Here is a 19,236-nt window from a genome sequence, read left to right as displayed (position 1 = left end):
ACTATACCTCTCCTCCCCTCCCTGACCCCAGAGAACGGGCCTTGGTCCACTTGGCACTTTGCCAGAGATACTGGGCGAGGGAGGACAGTCCCTGGCTCGGAGATGTCTGCATTCTGCACAGCTGTAGTTCCTTAATTAAAAGAGTACTGTTGGTTGATGCTCAGTTATATTTCTTTATTGATTTGTGTACCGCTGTATCTCAAAGTCTCAGAAAAGATGCTAGTGAAGGAGGTGGGTGAAGCACAGGCAAAAAGCGAGGACCCCCTTGCACCACCACCCTCAGAAGCCAGCTTCCCTGCTCCTTGAAGACTGTCCAGGCACAGACCTTGGTTAGTCCTCCACGATCCCCATCCCTCCACGGGCAGCAGGGGCTGAGAGACCTGCAGGCCAAGGAGCCCATCCCAGCTGTTTCCATGTGAGTGTAAGACCCTCAGCCTGGGTTCAGGAGAAGGAACCGCTAAGCCCCTAGGATTCCCAGTCATCCTCATCCTCCTCTCCAGGTGGCTGCTGCGGGGGAGGCAGAGGCGGGATGGAGTCTGACATTCGGGCGAAGGCTCCTCCTGGCCCCTCGCTGGCCCCGGTCCCAGGTCCTTTCCCAGAGATCCCTGGGAGGAGGTGGAAGGTGAGGGGAATTGTTTGGGGAGCCAGTTCCCCCAGCCCCCCAAAGACTTAGAAACAGGAAGAACAAGGCAGAATGTGCCTGACGCACAGCACCCCAGTCCCCAGCCCTGGGGAGCAGCAGTGCTCTGTCCTACCTTTGCGCCTCATGACCAGCTTGTTAAAGAGATCTGACATCAGGTCCCCACCTTGGCCTGTGGCTCTCACTGCAACAGGAAAAACTACGGGTGAGGGAGAGGAAGGGATCAAGTGTGAAAGCTGCTCCTGGGTGACCACCTCAGGGTTCAGTCACATTTGTCCTTTTTCTTCACTACTGACACACCCTAGCCCTCCACAGCCACCGTGTCACCACCAGCTCTTGGAGCTTCAGTCTGCCAGTGGATCTGGAACCAGGGCACTGATAAGAAAATGGTTAACATTTGAGCAACACCGTCACAGCCACCCTGTGAGATAAGGGCACGAATGAGCAGCCCCACTGTATGGATGAGGAAACCAGCCCAGAGATGTTAGGCAATTTGCCTGGATCTCAGTACAAAGCTCAGAAGCAAAGCCAGGACTCAAGCTCAGGACTGTTGACATAGGGCCTGCTGCTTTATGCCCAGGTGTTATATTTATGCCAGTGTCATAGCAGAAGTAATCTGTGCCCCAAGAGGCTTAGAGAAGCAGGACTGAGCTACCAGGTCCTTTGTCTCTAAAGTATCTCAGGTCCTGACTTTCCTCAGACAACTGGCAGAGTATGAGATTTTCTCATGTAGTTTGAGCTGGATGAGGCTCTGTCCCCTATCAGCTTAGGGAGGAAAGTTCCATTAAGCAGGCTCCAAAACCCAGCAGGAACCCACTGCCCAGACAGCAGAGGCAAGGATGTCAGGGTGGCTACCCAGGGTTTGCAGCAAACACCCTGGGGAAAGCAGGGGGCTGGCCTGTTGACACCTGGGTGGCAAGGAGAACTCTATTGATAGAGTCTGGTGGTGGTTGGAAGAGGCAGCCCTTTGCTTAGAGCCCTACTGGAGTGGGTGTAAGGTACCCTCACCTTGCTCCTGTTCCTTCTGTTTCTTCTTCTCCAGCTTGCGCTCCTTGACGCTGCGGAGCTTGGCCTTGCCAATGCCCCCAGCCTGGCGGATGGACTCAAGCAGAGTGGCCCGGCCACTGGAGGGGTCCACCACTTCCTTGGGAGCTCCCTGGACTGGAGCTGGGGGTGGGGAAGAAAGGCTGCTCAGGCAGGACTAGGCTACCGGATAGCCCTACCCAGCCTAAAGGTCTGGGCGTCCAGAGGAGCCCTCAGCAGCCTGGCTGCGAAGAGGGCTCCTCCTGAAGAGGAAGCCAGCTGGGGAAGCTGGGCCTCTGGTGAAGCCTGAATGTGTCCAGGCACCCCCGTCCCTCTCCAGTCCCACCCAGCGTAGGCGCTACCCTGCAGAGGTGGACCCTGGGAATTACTCATGTGCTGAGTATCTAAATGTGACACATGGTCCAACAAGGGATTTCCATGCCACTTCTGGACGGTGAAGACTGGGAGATATGTTAAAAATGAAATTCTGCAATTTAAGGGACACATGTTGCTGTGGTTTTCAGTTATTTTAGTACACTCCCCCCCTTTTCCATTGGTTTAAGTGGGAATGGGGGACCCATAACCCCACCTGTCCAGGCTCCCTCTACTCTGGAGGATAGAATTCTGGAGCTCTACAGACATGGTTTGAAAACCACTATTTTATGAACCCAATGGAACAAGGTTTAAAATTAGAACTATTCTGAAACTCAATTTATGATCATTCAACAAACCTACAGGAAATTCTTCAGGGATTCAGAAATTACACAGAGGCGCCCTCAGAGAGCACCCTACCCACACATGGACCCACATGCCCAATGCCGCTCCTACCTGAAGGAGACAGGCTGCTGTCATCCTTGGCACCTTGACCTGGAGAAGCCACTGTCTGCGGTGGGGGTGGGGGTGGAGGAGCGCTGGCCAGCACTGCTGGAGCTGGAGGAGGTGGTGGTGGGGGTGGTGGTGGCGGGGGTGCTGTTAGGACCCCATCTTCAAGGTCTGAAACGAGTGTGAGAAATGTGAGGTGGCTGGGGAAGAAAGTGGGTCAACTCCCATTCCTGGCTCTCACTCACCTGGCTTGAAAGGCTCAGCCACCTCTGTGTGGAAGGTGGGCAGCTCTGGAATGGTACCAGGGGCGGAGGGGGCAATACCAGGGCCCAGATCAGCACTGTACATGAGGTCATCAGCGATGCCTGGCAAGTCGGGCAGGTAGGATGGCACGTCGATCTCGGGCACTTGGCCCAGATCAGGCACATAGAAGTAGTTCTCTGGAACCTGCAGAATTAGGTGGGAGTACATGAGTCAGGTGTTGCAGGGATCATGAGCCTGGCAGTTTGACCTTGGGGCAGTCAGTGGGGCTTGGGTGCGATGAGGGGCTCCACAGACCCCTCACCTAGGGAACCCTGGCAGGGCGCCACCTCCTCATTTACCTGTACCCCCACCCACCCAAGCACTATCTAGCTCTACCTGTTGCTCCAGCTGTTCTCTCTTGCTGATGGACAGAGGGGCATCGAATAGCTTCTCCTCTGTCTCTGCCCCCAGCATCACATGGGTCTTTGTTACAGCACCAGCCAGGGGGTCCAGGAAGACATACTTTTTGTACCTGCAGAGGTGGGGTGGATGTCAGGCAATCTGTCATCTGTTCTAGGCCCATGGCCCTAACCTACCTTTCCCACTTCATCAGGGGCCACAATTAAGTTTGTACTGTGGGTTCCCAGGCCTTACAAGGCAAAGCAAACTGGTCCTGGCTCTTCAGGCTGCAGACTTCTGCTGTACCTGATGCCCCTGGGTCCCCCACTAAGCCAGCCAGGCTTCCCACCACCCTTCTCTAGCACCCCTTCTGGTCATACAGGTTCTCAGTGGTGTTGAAGAGCAGCAAGGAGCTGACGGAGTTGATGTTGCTGGGAAGACCCCCGAGCCCCTCCTCGTCCTCGTCCTCTGGTTCCAGCTTGGTGGTCACACACACGGGGAAGTATTTCAGCTTCTCCTGGGGGTAGGGGATGGGATGTGACAGAAAGATGGTGGGCTTCAGGGCCAGACCAGTGACCTCCTGCCCCCATCCCATCAGAATCCTTTTGGGGACAGATTAGTTCCTCCCCCACATCCAGGACTGCCTCCAGTCACCCTGCAAGTGTGTACGGCGGGTGTGCCCCTCATACCTGCAGGGCCCGCTCATCCAGGGGGCGGTGCTTGCTCTGGATCCTGTGGCGGGGGCGTCTCTGCAGGCCGAAGTCCTGGGCACCCATGAAGATGGAACTGTATTCCTGCAGGTGCTCTGGAGCTGGGTACTTGGCACTGGAGAACACCTGTGGACACAGGAGAGCCTGACATCACTTTTTCAGGGGCCCTGAGAAGTTCCAGAGAGCCTAAGTTGGGGTGGGGAGATTCAGAGGAGGAGGAAAGCTTGAGGTGTAGCTGGACAGTGAAGGGAGGGACCTGGGCAGCCTCAGAGGTACAGGGATATGGTAGAGAATGGGCTAACTGCAACTGCCCACCAGCCACAGGAACACATGAGCTACCTTGATGGCCTTCTTGCTGCCTTTGATCTTCTCAATCTTGGCCTGGGCCAAGGAGACCCTCTCTCCAATGGCCTGTAGCTGGCTCCGGCTCAGCTCTACTCGCTGGGAAATCCTGCCATAAAGAAAATTACAAGGGCTTGGGGCTGCTCCTCAAGCCCCTGCAGCCTCCTGCATACCTCCTGCTTCTAACAGCAAACCTGCAAAAAACCAGGGGCTTGAGCAAGGGATCTTAAAAAAACTGTTATCTGCTTGTCAGGGTTAATCTTGGAACTGCCCAGGTGACCTCTCAAGGACTATCCAAACTGAAGGGTCTAGAAATGCACTGTACTAAGTTCCTTGGAGCTCTGGGTAGGGATGGGCAATTACCCTGGCCCCAAGTTGGCACCTAGACATGCCATCTGAAGGGACATTGTTCCTGCCTCCTGAAATATACAGCCTCAAGATGGAAAATCATCATGACTGACATGGACACAGTCATCTACTTACAGACAAGGAAACCAGAGTTCAGCAAAGCTGAGTGACAGGCAAGGCTGAACCTAAATTCAAGTCCTAGACCTGTGCATGAGGAACTGCCCTGACACATCATAAATGGCTCCTGTAAGTGCATCCCAAGTCCCAACCAGGTTATCATGGACATGGTCTGGCTGCTCAAGGACTTCCACCCCTCCTTCCTACACCAGTCAGTCAGCTGCAGCAACACCTGCTGCCCTGCTATTCCCTGAACATGCCAAACTCACTCCTGATGCATGGCATTTGCATCAAATGAAATGTCGTCCCCCAGAGAGCCACACGCTGGCTCCTTCACTGCACGGAGCCCCTCCTCACTTGAGCCCTCCTGACCACAGAATCTGAAAATGCACCATCACTTTCCAACCCCCACCCGCTCTACATGCACACAGTGCAACCTGACATGATGTGTCTCTTGACTAACGTGCTCCAGAGGACTAAGGACTCTGCTTTGTGCCCTGTGTATTCCCAGTGCCTAGGACAGTGCTGGCACCTGTTCAGGCCCCTCTGTGGTTACTGATGACTAACACCCATGTGCCCTAAATGTAAATGCACATGAGCCTCACTTACGCTGTCCCCGCATTCAGCAGTAGGAAGGGTCGGCTCACTGTAGCTACTCTGGCTCTCGTGTGCCAGTCCATCCTCCTCCCAAGTGTCCCCCACCTACTCCCCCCCCAACTTCCTGCCCATGACCATCACATTCCACATTCAGAGCAACCACATCTCTGCATTCACCTGGCAGGAGTGAGCACACAAGTGAGGCAGGAGAAAAAGGCAGAGTTGCAAGTTGAGTACCTGGGGAAATGTGGGAAGATACTGTGGGCGGCAGAAGGGCTCCACTGTCTCTGCGGTGGGAGACTGCAGGGCCCAGGGACTCTGAGATTTCTCTTAAGGCATAAAGGAACAGTCAAGACTCTGGCCCAGCCTTCCTAAACTATCCCCACCCACTCTAGAAGGTTTTGGTCCCCAGAGGACCCACCCCATCAGCCAATTTCACAACCCAGGGGCCTCCGTCCTGATGAAGTCTCCCTGAATATGCCCGGCTTCACATGTCCAGAGATGGAGAGTGAGGTGGGGGCTGGGGTACAAGCAGGCACCCAAAGCAGCTTAGTTTTTCTTGTCAGAGGTGTCTGAGTGGGGCAGCAATGCAGACAGAGAACAAGAGGGCAGTTTCCTTCCAACGAGAGAATGCAGAACCGCCTATCTTTCCCAGCACGGGCTCCATCTTTTCTGCAGGGAGAAAGGTCCTCAACGGCTGGAAAGGGGTGCCTGATCCCCAGCTTCTCCCTCCAGTTCCCAGCTCAGCCATTCTGGCCCTGGGTGCTGAAGCAACCTCAGTAGTTATGTAACTACTCCACTCGGAGTCGATGTGGAGAGGCAGGGACATCAGACCAGGAGATGGACAAAGGCTATTCTGTTCTGGTTCTTCCATTAAGGAAAGAGGGCCAATTTTTTAAAATTGTAAACATCAAGCTTAACAATGGATCCTGGCAAATTTCCAGAATGGATTATTAAACAGAGGGTCTGTAAGCACTTAGAAAAGGAAGAGGCAGGTCCCAGGGGCCAGCACTGTTCTACATTCACAGCATTTCTTTCTTGGACAGGGTTATTAGACTGGTGTATCAGGGGAAAACCTTAAACAAAGTGCATCTTGAATCAGCAAGGATTTTGACGGCTTCTCACAAAATCCTGCAGATGAGATGGAGCTGTGGGGGTTGGAAGAGAGTACACTTGAGAAAATCGGGGCCAGATGAACAACAGTATCCTAAGGGCACTGCTGAAGAATAGATTGATTTCAGCCTGCATAAAGGTCTCTGGCAGGGCCCCCGTCCAGCTCATTCAACACTTGATCAATAAACGGGATATCAAATGAAGGAGGGGTCAAAAATGGTTTGCATGATGGAATCAAGGCTCAAATAGTCCTGAGGCCAGAAGAATGGAATGCAAGCAACAAGATAAAAATGACATGGAGTGAACATGAAGCCCAGCATTTAGGTTAAAAAGTCAAGTGCATAAACACAGAAGATGGAGGTTGAGCAACAGTGCAGGTGAAGAAAGACCTGAGGTTCTGGTTAACTATAAATTCAGTATGAGCTAAAAGAATGTTAAGCAGCTTAAAAAGAAAATATAATCTTAGGGCACATAGCTCCTTGTCCCTCTTCTTTTTTTGAGAGAGAGAGAGAGACTGAGAAACATCAATTTATTGTTACATTTATTTATGCATTCATTGCTTGATTCCTGTATGTGCTCATAAGTGCCCTGACCAGGGATCAAACTCTCAACCTTGGTGTATTGGGTTGCACTGGATAGCTCTAACCAACTGAGCTATCCGGCCAGGGCCTCTCTACCTTCTTTCAATAAGCAGAAAACATTCACTCTCTTAGAGGCACTACAGAGAAAATAGAGCCCTGAATTAATGAACTAATCTATGCCAGGCACCAATCTCATCCACAGCTGTGTCTCCTTTAAACTAGATCCACATTTTAAAAGGACTCTGAATTCCCTTCTAGACCATTCCCTTATTCATTGCTATATCTCTAGTACTTGGGTCAGTGCCTGACATGGAACAAACATTGGCTGAATAAAAAGTGACAAGTTAATGAACATCCAAAGGAGGGTAATGAGGATGGTGATGAATGAGAAACTCATGTCATACAAAGGTAACTGAAGGATGTCTGGCTACAGATGAGATGACTTAGAGAATATGATAATTCCCTCCAAATATCAAAAACCATCACAAGTACTATCAGGTAGAAAACGATCAGACTTATTCTCTGTCACTCCAGAGGGCTGCATTAGGACCAGTGGGTGGAGTTACAAGGAAGCAGACCTTGGTCTGCCTAAGAACTTTCTAGCAAACAGCTGCAAAGCTCTGCAGAGCTATAAGATTCCAACTGGATGACCACCTGTTAGGAATGCTTTAAGGGAGGTTCCTGTATGGGGCAGGGGAATGGGGGACATGATTTCCAGGGTTCTTTTCTTATCCAAGAACCTGTAAGTGTAAGTAATAGCTAGTCTGTTGACAAAGTTCCCAGATAGTCTAATCTCTTATAGTCAGTCATCTGCCATGACGCCAAGCAGAGTACAGGCCACAGATGAGAAAGCTTTCAATTTGCATGCCATCTCTACCTACCAGCAGCGACGGTTTGGAAGGCTGTGTTAGGAAGGGCTATTAGGCCACACTGGGGCTGGGACTTAATGCAATAACTGATTAGCAATGGCCCCCATGAGGGCAAGGGATGGTGGCAAAAGGGCAACTGCTTACCATTCCTGATCTACAGTCCCCTCTGAAGCCGTGTACAATGGCCCATACACCTGGGTTAACATCTATTTAGTAGCAGTGACCTTTGGCAAGTCACTTAATAGGCCTATGCCTCAGCTCCTTTAATTGAAAAGTAGGAGTGGTAACTTCTATATCAGGGAATTATTGTAAAAATTAAAATGAGAGAATGTATGTCTAGTGTTCCTGTACTCACTGACACATCCTAAGTATTCGGTTAATATTTGCTTTTACTACCTATAAGATGGAGGAAGGGATAAGAGGCTCCAGACATTCAGGGAAAAGCCAGAGAGGCAGTGATGGGCAGATGCAGGGAAGGAAGTTCAGACCAGGAATAAGCACTTTGTCAAAGAAAGCCATGGAGGGAAGAAGGCACAGCAACAGTAAGCAGCTCCCCTGGCTGGGGTGGGAGGCATCTAGGAGGCACCTAGGGACTACTCTGCTCCTGGTGTGACAGAGAGAGGGCGATAGGTTGGCCAGGGTAGTGCTTGGGCTCCCTGTCCCACCACCTCCAAGGTTGACTCTCCATCCCCTTTCTATGAAGCCAAGCAGCCCCATGGCCCCTGCAGTGCAGCCTGCAGTGCTGCCTGGCTCCTTACAATCAGATCTGCATGCTGATCAGCAGCCAGTCCCGCAGAGGCAGGCTGCAGGAGGGGAGGAGGCACCCACTCCTGCCCCATAATTGCTGCTTCTCCTCCCCTCCCTGTCCTGTCCCTGGCACAGCAGACCCTGAACCTGGGCTCTTGCCTTCACCTTTATCTTTTCCACTCACAGGGATAATTCACAGGGATAATTAAGAAAGATCTGCTAATTATGCAGGCAGCTGATTGAGTGCTTCCTAACCTTGAGAGTCACCAGGTGCCAATCAGTAGAGAGAAAAGGGGGGTGGGGTAAGAAGTAGAAAGAGAAAAAGAAAAAGCTTTGCAGAGAAAATGGACCCTTTCCCAGGAGGAAGGAGTGAGGCAGGAAGGGGCTGCAGCTTCCCTGGTGGGGCTGAACAGAATGGCAAGTCACAGCACCCCAACTTCCACATGCAGAATCTGTCCAGCTTCTCTTCCCCATGCCATTGCAACACCCTCTGCCTCATCACCTAAGTCTTGTGAAGCCCGTGACGTCTCTGGGCAGATATTTTGGGCCTGGCTTCTCCCAGGTGAAAAAGGAGGAGAAGCCAGGGACTGGGCTGGAAGGAGAGGTTCCAGAAGAGGCTGAGAGGTACTTGTCATTCTCTCCAGTCTCTGCACAGCTCCCACTGCGGCAGAGCAGGAGGCAGGAACGCCAGCTTGGAATGCTAATTTTCCATGAGCTCACCTACCTGCAGAACTGGGCCCAGGCTCCAGTGGGGCCGAGGGACCCAGGACTGGGCCTGAAATGGGAGGAGCAGTGGAGAGGAGAGATAAAAAGTGTCTCTTCTCTGTAAGGTTTACAAGCAGGAGCAGGTTTAAGGAGGAGATTTCCAAACTGGGGTGACATCCCCACCACAAAAGCCCATGAGAAACGAAAAGCCTCCTTGCCTGTTGATTGCTACAGGATGGGGGTGGGGGCAGACAAAGGCTAGGTCCAGGCACTCCCAGCCCTGCCCCAATCATCCCTGACTCCTCCCTTTCCTTCTTCCTCATTCCCATTCAGTCATCACGTTGTCATTGTTGCCTTTGAAATGTCTCTTATCCAGCCCTCCCTGCCTGCAACTCCCCTGGACTGCAGCCTTATCCCTTCCATGCCCTGACCACACTAACTTCCAGTGCATCCCTGGAATCCACTCTCCCTTCTTGTCCACTCTGTGACCGTTGCCTGACAAACCTTCCCAAAATTCTTTGATCCCATCACTTCCCTGCTCAAGCACCTATCCAGGCTCCCTACAACTCTTGGATCAAGCTCAAAGTCCTGCCTTGTTCAGAGAAGCCCCCATGGGCCCTGACTTATCCCAACTTTTCGCTCTCCCAGCCACCTCACTCCCACTCCACTGCCAGGGAGCACTCCCACAGCTCTATAGAACATAAAGAAGCCAGAAGCAAGGTCCCAAGGACGCAGGATCAGAGAGGGAAGTGAGACCCACAGACACATGGCAAGTTGACTTTTCACACCATTTTGTTCTGCAGTAGAGGAGCTGAAAGTATGAGACAGGCAGCAATGTCTGTACTCCAGGAGCCGGGACACACCACATTCTGGCCTCTAAGCCTTTGGCACACATTTCCAGATCCCACCAGATGGCCTGCAGGCTCACACTGCCAGGCCTGCCTAACCACAGCCTGTCTCTCCTATGGGCTGGCTTATGCCCCTTTCCTTCAGGAGGCCTTTCCTGACCACATGTAGTAGGCATGTGGTTCTCCTTGCTATCATCTACTGCTTCCTTATTCAAGGAACAGCCTCTGTTTCGTGGCAGTATCCTTCACTCCCACAGACTCAGTCCCTGGACTTCAGGTGGGGCTAAACCCAGGGCTTAGGGTAATGCATGTGACCAAGGTCTGAGCCAGCCGGTGTGTCACACCCCTCTCGCCCAGCAACTGGCTCTGGCACAGACATGAGAACCAAGATGGGCCAATGGGCAAGTGGGACTTCCAAGGAAATGCTGGACTGGAAATTGAATCTAGGAGTCTGACCCTGTTGGTATGGCCATGCTACAAGAGCAAGGCCTATCTGGGAATGGGGCCAACCCAGAGGGAGAGAGTGGAAATGGAACGAAAGCAATACCAGGTCCTAATGACATCATTTACACCCGTCAGCTCCGAAACCCACTCTACTGATTGGTTACTTTTTGGTTAAACGACTTTGGGGAGTTCTGATTGATAAACATGCCATCAGTTCCCCTTCCTTCCTTTCCTCCCTCCCTCCCTCCCTCCCTCCCTCCCTCCCTCCCTCCCTCCCTCCCTCCCTTCCTTCCTTCCTTCCCTCCCTCCCTCCGTCCCTCCCTCCCTCCCTTCCTTCCCTAGATCCTGAGAGGCCCACACAGTTTCTGCTATGTAATTAAGAAACAACCAAGACCTACTGCTTTCCCATTCCAGACTATAAGATCCTGAGGATAGGAGCCATGCCATATGTCTTCATTAACCCTCAGGATCCAGCAATGGGGTGACCTGGAACCTGGTTTTAGGGTTCCTGAGAGGCATCCTCCCCTCCTTCAAACACTTGGAGGGCCCATACCCATGCTCAACCAACTCACCATCCCTGCCCAGGAGGTGGCCTTCCTGCCCTCTCCTCATCTATCTGTCTACAGATGCCAAATATCAGGAAGAGACATTAAGGTATGGTAAAAATCCAGCACCCTCCTTAGAGAAAGGCAAGCATGGAGTCACAATCCTGGTGAGGAACACAAATATTTCTGGTGGACTGGTTTTGGCACCCATTTTAATCACTAGGGATGAGGTGGCCATAATCTGGGACTGACAGCTCTGAAAGGCCTGTGTCTTGCTTATGTACTCTTTGGGCATATTTAGCACAAAAATAAGCACAAAAGGGGCGCTTAATACTTTCTGTAACTACTGACAGCAGGTTAATGGAGGACCACAATAGGCAGCAAATGAGCAGAGATGATACTAAGAGTGAACACTGACTGCATGCTTACCATATTCCAGACACTGGAATTCCTTTGAAAGTTTTAATTCATTTAATCTTTACAACAATCCTATTTGGAAGGTACCATTATTATCACCATATTATAGACGAGAACACTGAGACTTAAAGAAGTTACTTTCCCAAAGTTATAGGGCAAGTAAATGGGAAGGCCGGATGGAGCCCAGGAAGTCTGCTCCAGAGTCAACCTCCTGAACCACTTGGGCACCGTCCCGTTGTACTTATATTCTGGACAGGCTTGGGGCAGGCAGGTACGCCAGTGGGAAGGCAGCAGGCAGAAGAGTCCAGAGGACCTGGTGTTTATACCAAATCCAACTGAAGGCAATGACTCCATTTTCTGCTCCCACTGGGGAGGACTTCAGAAGGAGGTGGACTCACAACTGATGGAGGAGGAAGAGGCTGCCTGGTAATGCAGAAGGGGATTCCTGGACTGGGGTTCAAGCAGGGGGTGGGGTGGGAGATGTCTTAGACCATGAGATGAACCTGAGTCAAGCAGTCAAATATTTTACACTGGGAAGAATAAAGGGCTCCTATGTTGAGGCAAGATGTCGGCACCCAGGAAGATCTAAGCCCATCTCAGGTTGCTTATGGCCAGATAAAGACAGGATAAACCCTGGGACCTTTGCACAGAAACAGCAACCAGTGATTCATGTTAAATAAACACTGAGTGAAAAGTCATTATAGCTAAGACTAGATTAGCTAGAGAGAACAAAAAGCTGCCACTCACCAGCTCAAAATCGTCATTGACCTGTAAGGCCCTGCCTCCTCACCAGCTTCAAGAGCCCCCGCTCCTTGCTCTCCTCGCCCCAGCCATGCTGGCTTCCATTCAGGTCCTTCCCACCTCAGAGCTTTAGTTCATGTAATTCTTTCTTTCTGGAATATTCTTCTTCCCAACCTACCTATTCACAATAACTCCCACTCATCCTTCAGATTTTACCATACAGCTTCTCCCTATATAGCCTCCTCGGATCTCCCCAGACCAAGTCAGGCCTCCCCTTAACAACTCTCATCACACCCTCCCTTCCCTTCACAGAAAAACAGTAAGAACTCCAGAGTCTGAAGCCAAAATTCCTGGGTGTGATCCCTGGCTCTGCCACTTGGGCAAGTCTCTTAGCCATTCTATGCCTCAATTTACTCATCTATAAAATGGAGATAACAACAGTAGCTCCTCATAAAGTTGTGTGGATTAAATGAATTAATGCACTTCAGATCAATGGTGGTACATGGTAAATGCTATATAAGTATTAGTTATTACAGAATTATTTAAAAATAGGTCTTATCACAATTATAATTAAAAAACTAACATGCAACTGATTAATTTCGGTCTATCTCCTGCCAGAGTATATCCTCTAGTTGGACAGGGATACTGCCTTATTCACCACTGAAACTAAGGGGAGTAGCAGTACCTTGCACACAAAAAGTGTTGAATATGTATTTGCTAACTGTAGAAATAAGTGAAGAAATAGGGCCCTCGGTGGGAGGAAGAGAAAGAGTTAGGAGAGCAGTATCACCACCAGGGCCTGTGGGACCACAGGGAACTGAGGGGGATAAGTGGGACATTAGGCAGCTCTTATGAGCATTTATGAGAAAAAGCTTCTAAGCTGGGCCCTTCAGGCACAGGGAAGCCAGCTGGGTCCCCCCATGACCAAGAATCACCAGAAGGCTGTTCCTAGAGGGTGTCTTCTTAGGAATGGAGAGACGACTACTCAGGGTAGGGAAAGGCTCCTGATGAAGTGGGGATGGGTGGCAGCACCCACCTGCTAAAGATGTCTCCAGAGACCTTCTGTAGGTACTGCAGGGCATCTGCCACCTGCTGGATGGCCTCCTCTCTCCGCAGGTCCGGCTGGATGAGGGGCACCGTATAGGTCTGACCTGCCAACGAGTGCTGGGTCCTCATGGGAGTCATGGTGCCTGTGGGTGGGAACCAGAGCATCAGGGCTGCCCCACACTCACCCACCCCCATCTACCACAGGACAAGGTACCGAGAGGAGAGAGCACAGCTCCTCACCCCACAGGCTCAGCCTGTACAGGTGGGCAGTTGGGGACAGAGCATTTGGTGGGAGACCAGGAGCCCACAGAAGCTGGTCTTCTGCTGCTTATTAAGAGAATGAAGGGGGAAACTTGGTAGGGACAACAGAGGCTAATGAGAAGGATTCAGAGAAGGTACAACACTGACTAACTCCATAAGGTGCTTGGGACCCTGCTAGACACCCTCATTATACATGATCTCATTCCAACCTCCTCAGCCTGGACGAACGAGAAAGAAACCCTTGCTGCAGAGTGAAAAACAGCCTGGAAGCAGAATGGTTGGGGGCGGGGGAATTAGGGAATTGCCTCAGTTAACTGACAAATGGTACCCAGGTCTGGAAAACCAGAAAGAAGGTGAACTCCTGGGTTCTTCTCACTTTGACCTCTGAGGAGCTCAGGGTTTGTTCCTGAGATAGGAAAGGCAGTGCCCAGTGGCTCCAGGTATAGGTGTCCAGGCTCTGCTCACCCAGGCTAGAGCCTAGGAGGGGCTAGGAGAAAGAAGGGGCATTTGGGGGTGGGAAACAGGAAAGAAAAACACTCCTTCGAATTTTAAGCCAGGGCAGAGTCTATTTATACTGGGTTTAATTAACTCCACTCCCTGGTGCCACTAAAGCAGCAATCACACTGCACACGGCACCAATTTGATTGGCAAGAGATGCACCAGGCAGAATATTAAGGCACTGGGCCCTATAAATAGGCCTAATCACAACCCCTTGGTAGAAGATGGTGAGGAAGACACTAATCAGGCCTGGCACTGTGCCCCAGACCTGTTTCCTAGCACCATGTTGGGGACCCTGGTTGCAACAGAGGTATGAGTAGGGCTGTGTGTGGCAGGGAGGGCTTGGGAGGCTTCATTTGGGTTTCAAGTGCTATGTGAACTTGTGTAAGCTGCTTGCCTTCTCTGAATATCTGATTCTATTTCCCATTCCACAGATTGAGAGTAGCACTGCTCTCTAGGTAAGTGGTTATTCCCAATGTATCACACCAACACCTTCACCAAGCAGGTGTGCTTATTCCTTTGCTCCCTCTGCCAGCTTTCCCAGCCCTTCTTTCTACCCTACTTGTTCTCTCCTACCTTTCCCAGGCCAGCACTTTCCATCACCTGAGATGACTGTTCTGCTCTCCAACATGTTTTCCAACAGTGACATCCTCAGCTTCCCAGACCTGAACCTGTCTGGAATCCTTATCAGAGCCCAGTGTTATCTCCTCTCCTCACTTCCCTCCTATCAAATGACCAAAGTGGGGCCAGTTATCCCTAACTATCTGAGGAACCCAACCCTCCATGACCTCCCCCACTCCTTTCAAGGAGAATCCCCCCTCTTCTTTGTATTTATATTGATGCAAATTTGCTGGTCATCCTTAGTTCATTACTTCAGTTTTCCCATCTGTAAGATGGAGGAGGGGATAAAAAGCAGAAGACAATTTTCTGTGCATTTTCTGAAATACATTCCTTGTGGTTATTTACCACATCTGTGCATGTATGTACACACACGAGGGGGTAATTCAGGCACAAATCTCCTGAACAGGGAAGCAACAGATCCTTTCAAGAATTAAGAGAATGAGTACAATTAGTTGGTGGTTTACTCACTGTCTGCAAACACCTGCCCATCAACTATTAGGTGCACACCATGATCACAACAAAGATGGATAGGACAGTATACTTGCTATGGAGACAGCCTCGAGAACAATTAAATAGCACAGGGTAAGTGCTCTAATCCAGCCATGAACACAGTACTAGGGGAACAATGAGGAAGGTGTTATAAACCCCTTTTGGGGTTATGGGAGTCAGGAAAAGCCTCTTATTAGAAGCTGTACCTCCCTAATAGGCCCAGGGAGAGCATTCTAGGTAGAAGGAACAGCTTGAACAAAGGTTTATAGGGTACAGTAAACCCTCAAATTTGGAGAACTCAATTTAACAGACTTTGGATTTAATGGACAAAATTTCCGGTCCATATGTCATATGTGAAATTTAACATCCTAATTTAAAAATGCTTTAACCAAGATTTGCTTGTCATTAAATTAACAAGTTATTCTTTGTTATTAATTCAGTTATTTTTAACAAATTTTAGCGAATAGGCCATATGTTGGAAAAAACACTATTAATTTCGCCAAAATAAATATTACATATCTACAACTATGGTCTACATATTTAAATACAAGAGTCACCACTGTAAGCAATGTTACGTGAATAATTAGCACATGATCACACCACATTGTGCATGTGGTAATTGGTTCTGTTGTCAGTGGGGTGACTTTCTGCAGCAGTTTGAACTCAAGCCAGCTGATGTTCTGATGTATACTAAGCCACGCCCCAACCATGTGCATTTGTTTACTAGTGGGGACTGGTGAATGCACGAATTTACTAGATAGACCTATTCAGTATAAATTAAAAGTTACTGTAATACATATAGAAAACTTTTCAGTGAAATTAAACTTTTCATACACACTTAATTTTAATTACACAAACATGTCTACATAAGTAAAAACAGGTAAACTGATTTGTCAATTTTTTAACATACAAATTCAGGAAACTACTTTATTATATAACTGATCTTCGGCTTTAATGGACACCCCTTCATCCGAATTAGTTCATTATATTAAGATTTGACTGTAATGGCAAGTGGTTTTGAGTGATGAGGGTATAACTATCCTTGGACAAGCAACAGGAAAAAGAAAGATAAAGAGAGACCAGATTATGGAAAACAGTGAATACCATGGCAAGGAGTTTAGACTGAAATCCTTCCACTTGTACTGTCCAATATGGTAGCCACTGGCTATATGTAGCTACTGAGCACTTGAAACGTGGCTAGTCTGAACTGAGTGTAGCATAAGTGTAAAATATACATCGAATTCCAAAGACTTACTAGGAAAAAATGTAAGATATCTCATTAAAATTTTTTACAGCCCTTATTCGTGGGGGAAATGTTACAAGACCCCCGTTGGGTGCCTGAAACCGCATAGTACTGAACCCTATACATACATGATATTTTTTTCTATACATATATACATATGGTAAAGTTTGATTTGTAAATTAGGCAAAATAAGAGATTAACAATCATAAAACAATTATAACAAGATACTGTAATAAAAGTTAATGTGAGTGGCTTTGGGGCCATTATTAAGCAAAACAAGGGTTACTTGAACTCAAGCACTGCAGTACCTTGACAGTTGATCTGATAACCTAGTCCCCTATTAAGTAACTAAGGGGTTGGGGAGCATCTACAGCATAGCACACCTTCCAGATTTCATCATTCTCCTCAAAATGGGGTGCAGCTACCTGGCCGGCGTGGCTCAGCGGTTGAGCATCGACCTAGGATCCAGGTGATCCAGGCGATCGGGGTTTGATTCCAGGTCAGGGCACATGCCCAGGTTGTGGGCTTAGCCCCAGTTGGGGCATGCAGGAGGCAGCCAATCTGTGACTCTCATCATTGATGTTTCTGTCTCTCTCTCTGTCCTTTCCTCTCTCTGAAATCAATAAAGATATATATATATTTTAAAATGGGGTGCAACTTAAAACTTATGAATTATTTCCGGAATTTTCCATTTAATATTTCCAAACTGTGGTTGATCCAGGATAACTGAGACCACAAAAAGTGAAACCAGTGATAAGTAGGGGACGACTGCATGTATAGCGATTACATGCTGAAATGATATTTTAGCTATACTGAGTTAAATAGATTACTAAATTAATTTCACCTTTTTCTTTTTAATCCCCGCCTGAAGATGTTTTTATTGATTTCAGAGAATGAGGAAGTGGGGGAGAGAGAAAGACATCCATTAGTTGCCTCCCCTTGGAGCCTGAGAGGGGATCGAGCCCGCAGCCTTCTGGTGTACAGGACGACGCTCCAACCAACGAAGTCACCCATTCAGGGCTCTTTTCACTTTCAGAATCACGCATGTGGCTCGCACATTTGTAACGCACAGCACTATCTAAGAGAATCTGGTAAAACAATGGCCGCTTTCAGAAAACGAACGTACACCATACCCGGCTTCCACAAGGCTGTTCATAATTTCGGAAGTGCGTGAAATCCTTTCTGCAAACCCTCCGGGAACACCCAGCTCCCAGGGGCTACATCCCAGGTCAGAAACCTACGCCGTCCGCAGCGTGGCACCAATTAAGAGGGGTCACGGAGGCGAAATCCGCCTCGGCGAGGGCTGGGAGCTGCGGAAGGCCTGCGGGGCCAGTCCAGCCGGTTCCTAGGGCCCAGCCCGGGCGGAAAGGCACGTGAGGGCGCGGGGCGGGGCCGCGGGAGGAAGCGGAGGGCCGCGGCCCGCAGCAAGGCCGGCCTTCCCGCCGGGCCCTTCGGCGCCGGGCCCCGGCCGCGCTGCGGGAAGGGAGGGGCCGGAGGAGGGCTCAGGCGCTCGGGAGGAGAGCCCAGGGCCGACAGGGGTGGGAGCCCGTCTTACTGCTGGGCAGAGCCCCGGCGCCGCTTCCAGGCGGGCGGCACGGCGAACGGCACAGTCGGAAGTCAGCTCGGGCGCAGGGTCCGTGGTCCCATCCGCCTCTCGCGGACGCTGTCCCGCGTCCGGCCCCGCTGAAGCCGCGGTCTGCGCCCGGCCCTCCCCGGAGCCCCTCCCTCCCGCCTCCCCGCCCCCTGCATCCGGGCGCCGGCCGTCTTCTCCCGCCGGGCGGCGAGCACCGTCCCGACGGGTCGGGCGGCCTGCCCCTCTCCTCACCTGCGCGCCGCGCCGCGCCCGCTCCGCCCGCCGCGCGTTTCCTCCGCCTGCGCTGCCGGCCCGGCGCCGCCGCGGCCTCTGGGCGCTCTGCCCGGGTGCGGCCCGGCCGGTGCTCGGAGCCGCGCGCGCACCGCTCGGCACCCCTCTGCCCGGCCTAGGCAGCTGCTGCCCAGCGCTCGGGGACCCCCGTGTTTCGCCCAATGTGCTTCCCACGCCCGACCCCAGCCCCGGCGTGGTAACAGCCCCTGCCTCAGGCCCTACGCACCTCACCGAGGTAATCCGTCTTTCGGCGCGCCCTTACTGTTTGTCTTGACTTCTGTGGGCCGCTGTCCCCACGGGTTTCATTTCGTTTCCATCCTCCTTTGAAAATTAAATATATGTCAGGCACAAAAGGAAAAATACTGTATGACTCCACTTACATAAGGTAGCTAGAGTACTCAAATTCATAGAGGCAGAAAGTAGAATGGTGGTTGCCAGGATCTGGGAAGCAATTTGGGATGGGAGGAGTTATTGTTTAATGGGTACAGTTTCTGAAAAAGAGCCTCTGTTTGACCAAACTTTAGTCAGGCTCCTCTGAATCCTCTTCCAGAAAGGCCTCTCCTTGCATCTCCGCATTTTAGCGAGAATCTCCCACCCTCTATATCAGATCACCTTCCTTATCTGACCCAATTCCTCAACCCAACAAGATCCCCCAGGTATTATCTGGTCGCCCTGGCCTGCCTTCAGCAGGAATCCCGTCAGGTCAGTTTAGCAAAAAATTACCCCACGCTTTTAGCAATTTTCCATCCAGAATCACTACGCCGTTTCTTGGCTGTAAATCCCCATTGCCATGCTTTATTCAGAATTTACCCCGGTTCTATACTGAGGTCTCTTTTCTGTTGCAAAGTTCTCACAAAAATCCGTTTGCACCTCTTTAACTGCTGTACAGCTCTGGTCTTCTTGTTCTTTTTTTGTTAACTCTGGGTTTTTTTGACATGCCAGTTTGGGGTGATGAAAAAGCT

General features: G+C 50.5%; 1 protein-coding gene across 3 annotated transcripts; it reads right to left on the bottom strand.

Moving 5' to 3' along the window:
* Positions 1-153: 153 nt before the first annotated feature.
* WASHC1 (WASH complex subunit 1) lies at positions 154-18,708 on the bottom strand. 3 transcript variants are annotated; one of them, XM_087814474.1, is made up of 11 exons: positions 18,501-18,708; positions 13,288-13,441; positions 4,177-4,288; positions 3,817-3,963; positions 3,508-3,644; positions 3,125-3,260; positions 2,731-2,932; positions 2,492-2,656; positions 1,649-1,807; positions 756-824; positions 154-605 (listed from the first exon to the last, which is right to left on the bottom strand). In XM_087814474.1, exons 2-11 carry the CDS (start codon positions 13,434-13,436, stop codon positions 466-468), a joined length of 1,416 nt encoding a protein of 471 aa, XP_087670600.1. In that variant the 5' UTR covers positions 13,437-13,441; positions 18,501-18,708; the 3' UTR covers positions 154-465. The 3 variants fall into 3 exon arrangements, with proteins under 3 accessions (XP_087670600.1, XP_087670599.1, XP_087670598.1); XM_087814473.1 differs by lacking the exon at positions 18,501-18,708 and adding an exon at positions 17,966-18,115; XM_087814472.1 differs by lacking the exon at positions 18,501-18,708 and adding an exon at positions 17,544-17,811.
* Between the last annotated feature and the right edge of the window lie 528 nt (positions 18,709-19,236).

This window comes from Miniopterus natalensis, chromosome 2, assembly GCF_054644295.1.
Source record: "Miniopterus natalensis isolate mMinNat1 chromosome 2, mMinNat1.hap1, whole genome shotgun sequence".
Lineage (NCBI taxonomy): Eukaryota > Metazoa > Chordata > Mammalia > Chiroptera > Miniopteridae > Miniopterus > Miniopterus natalensis.
This window is presented reverse-complemented; position numbering and strand designations above follow the sequence as displayed.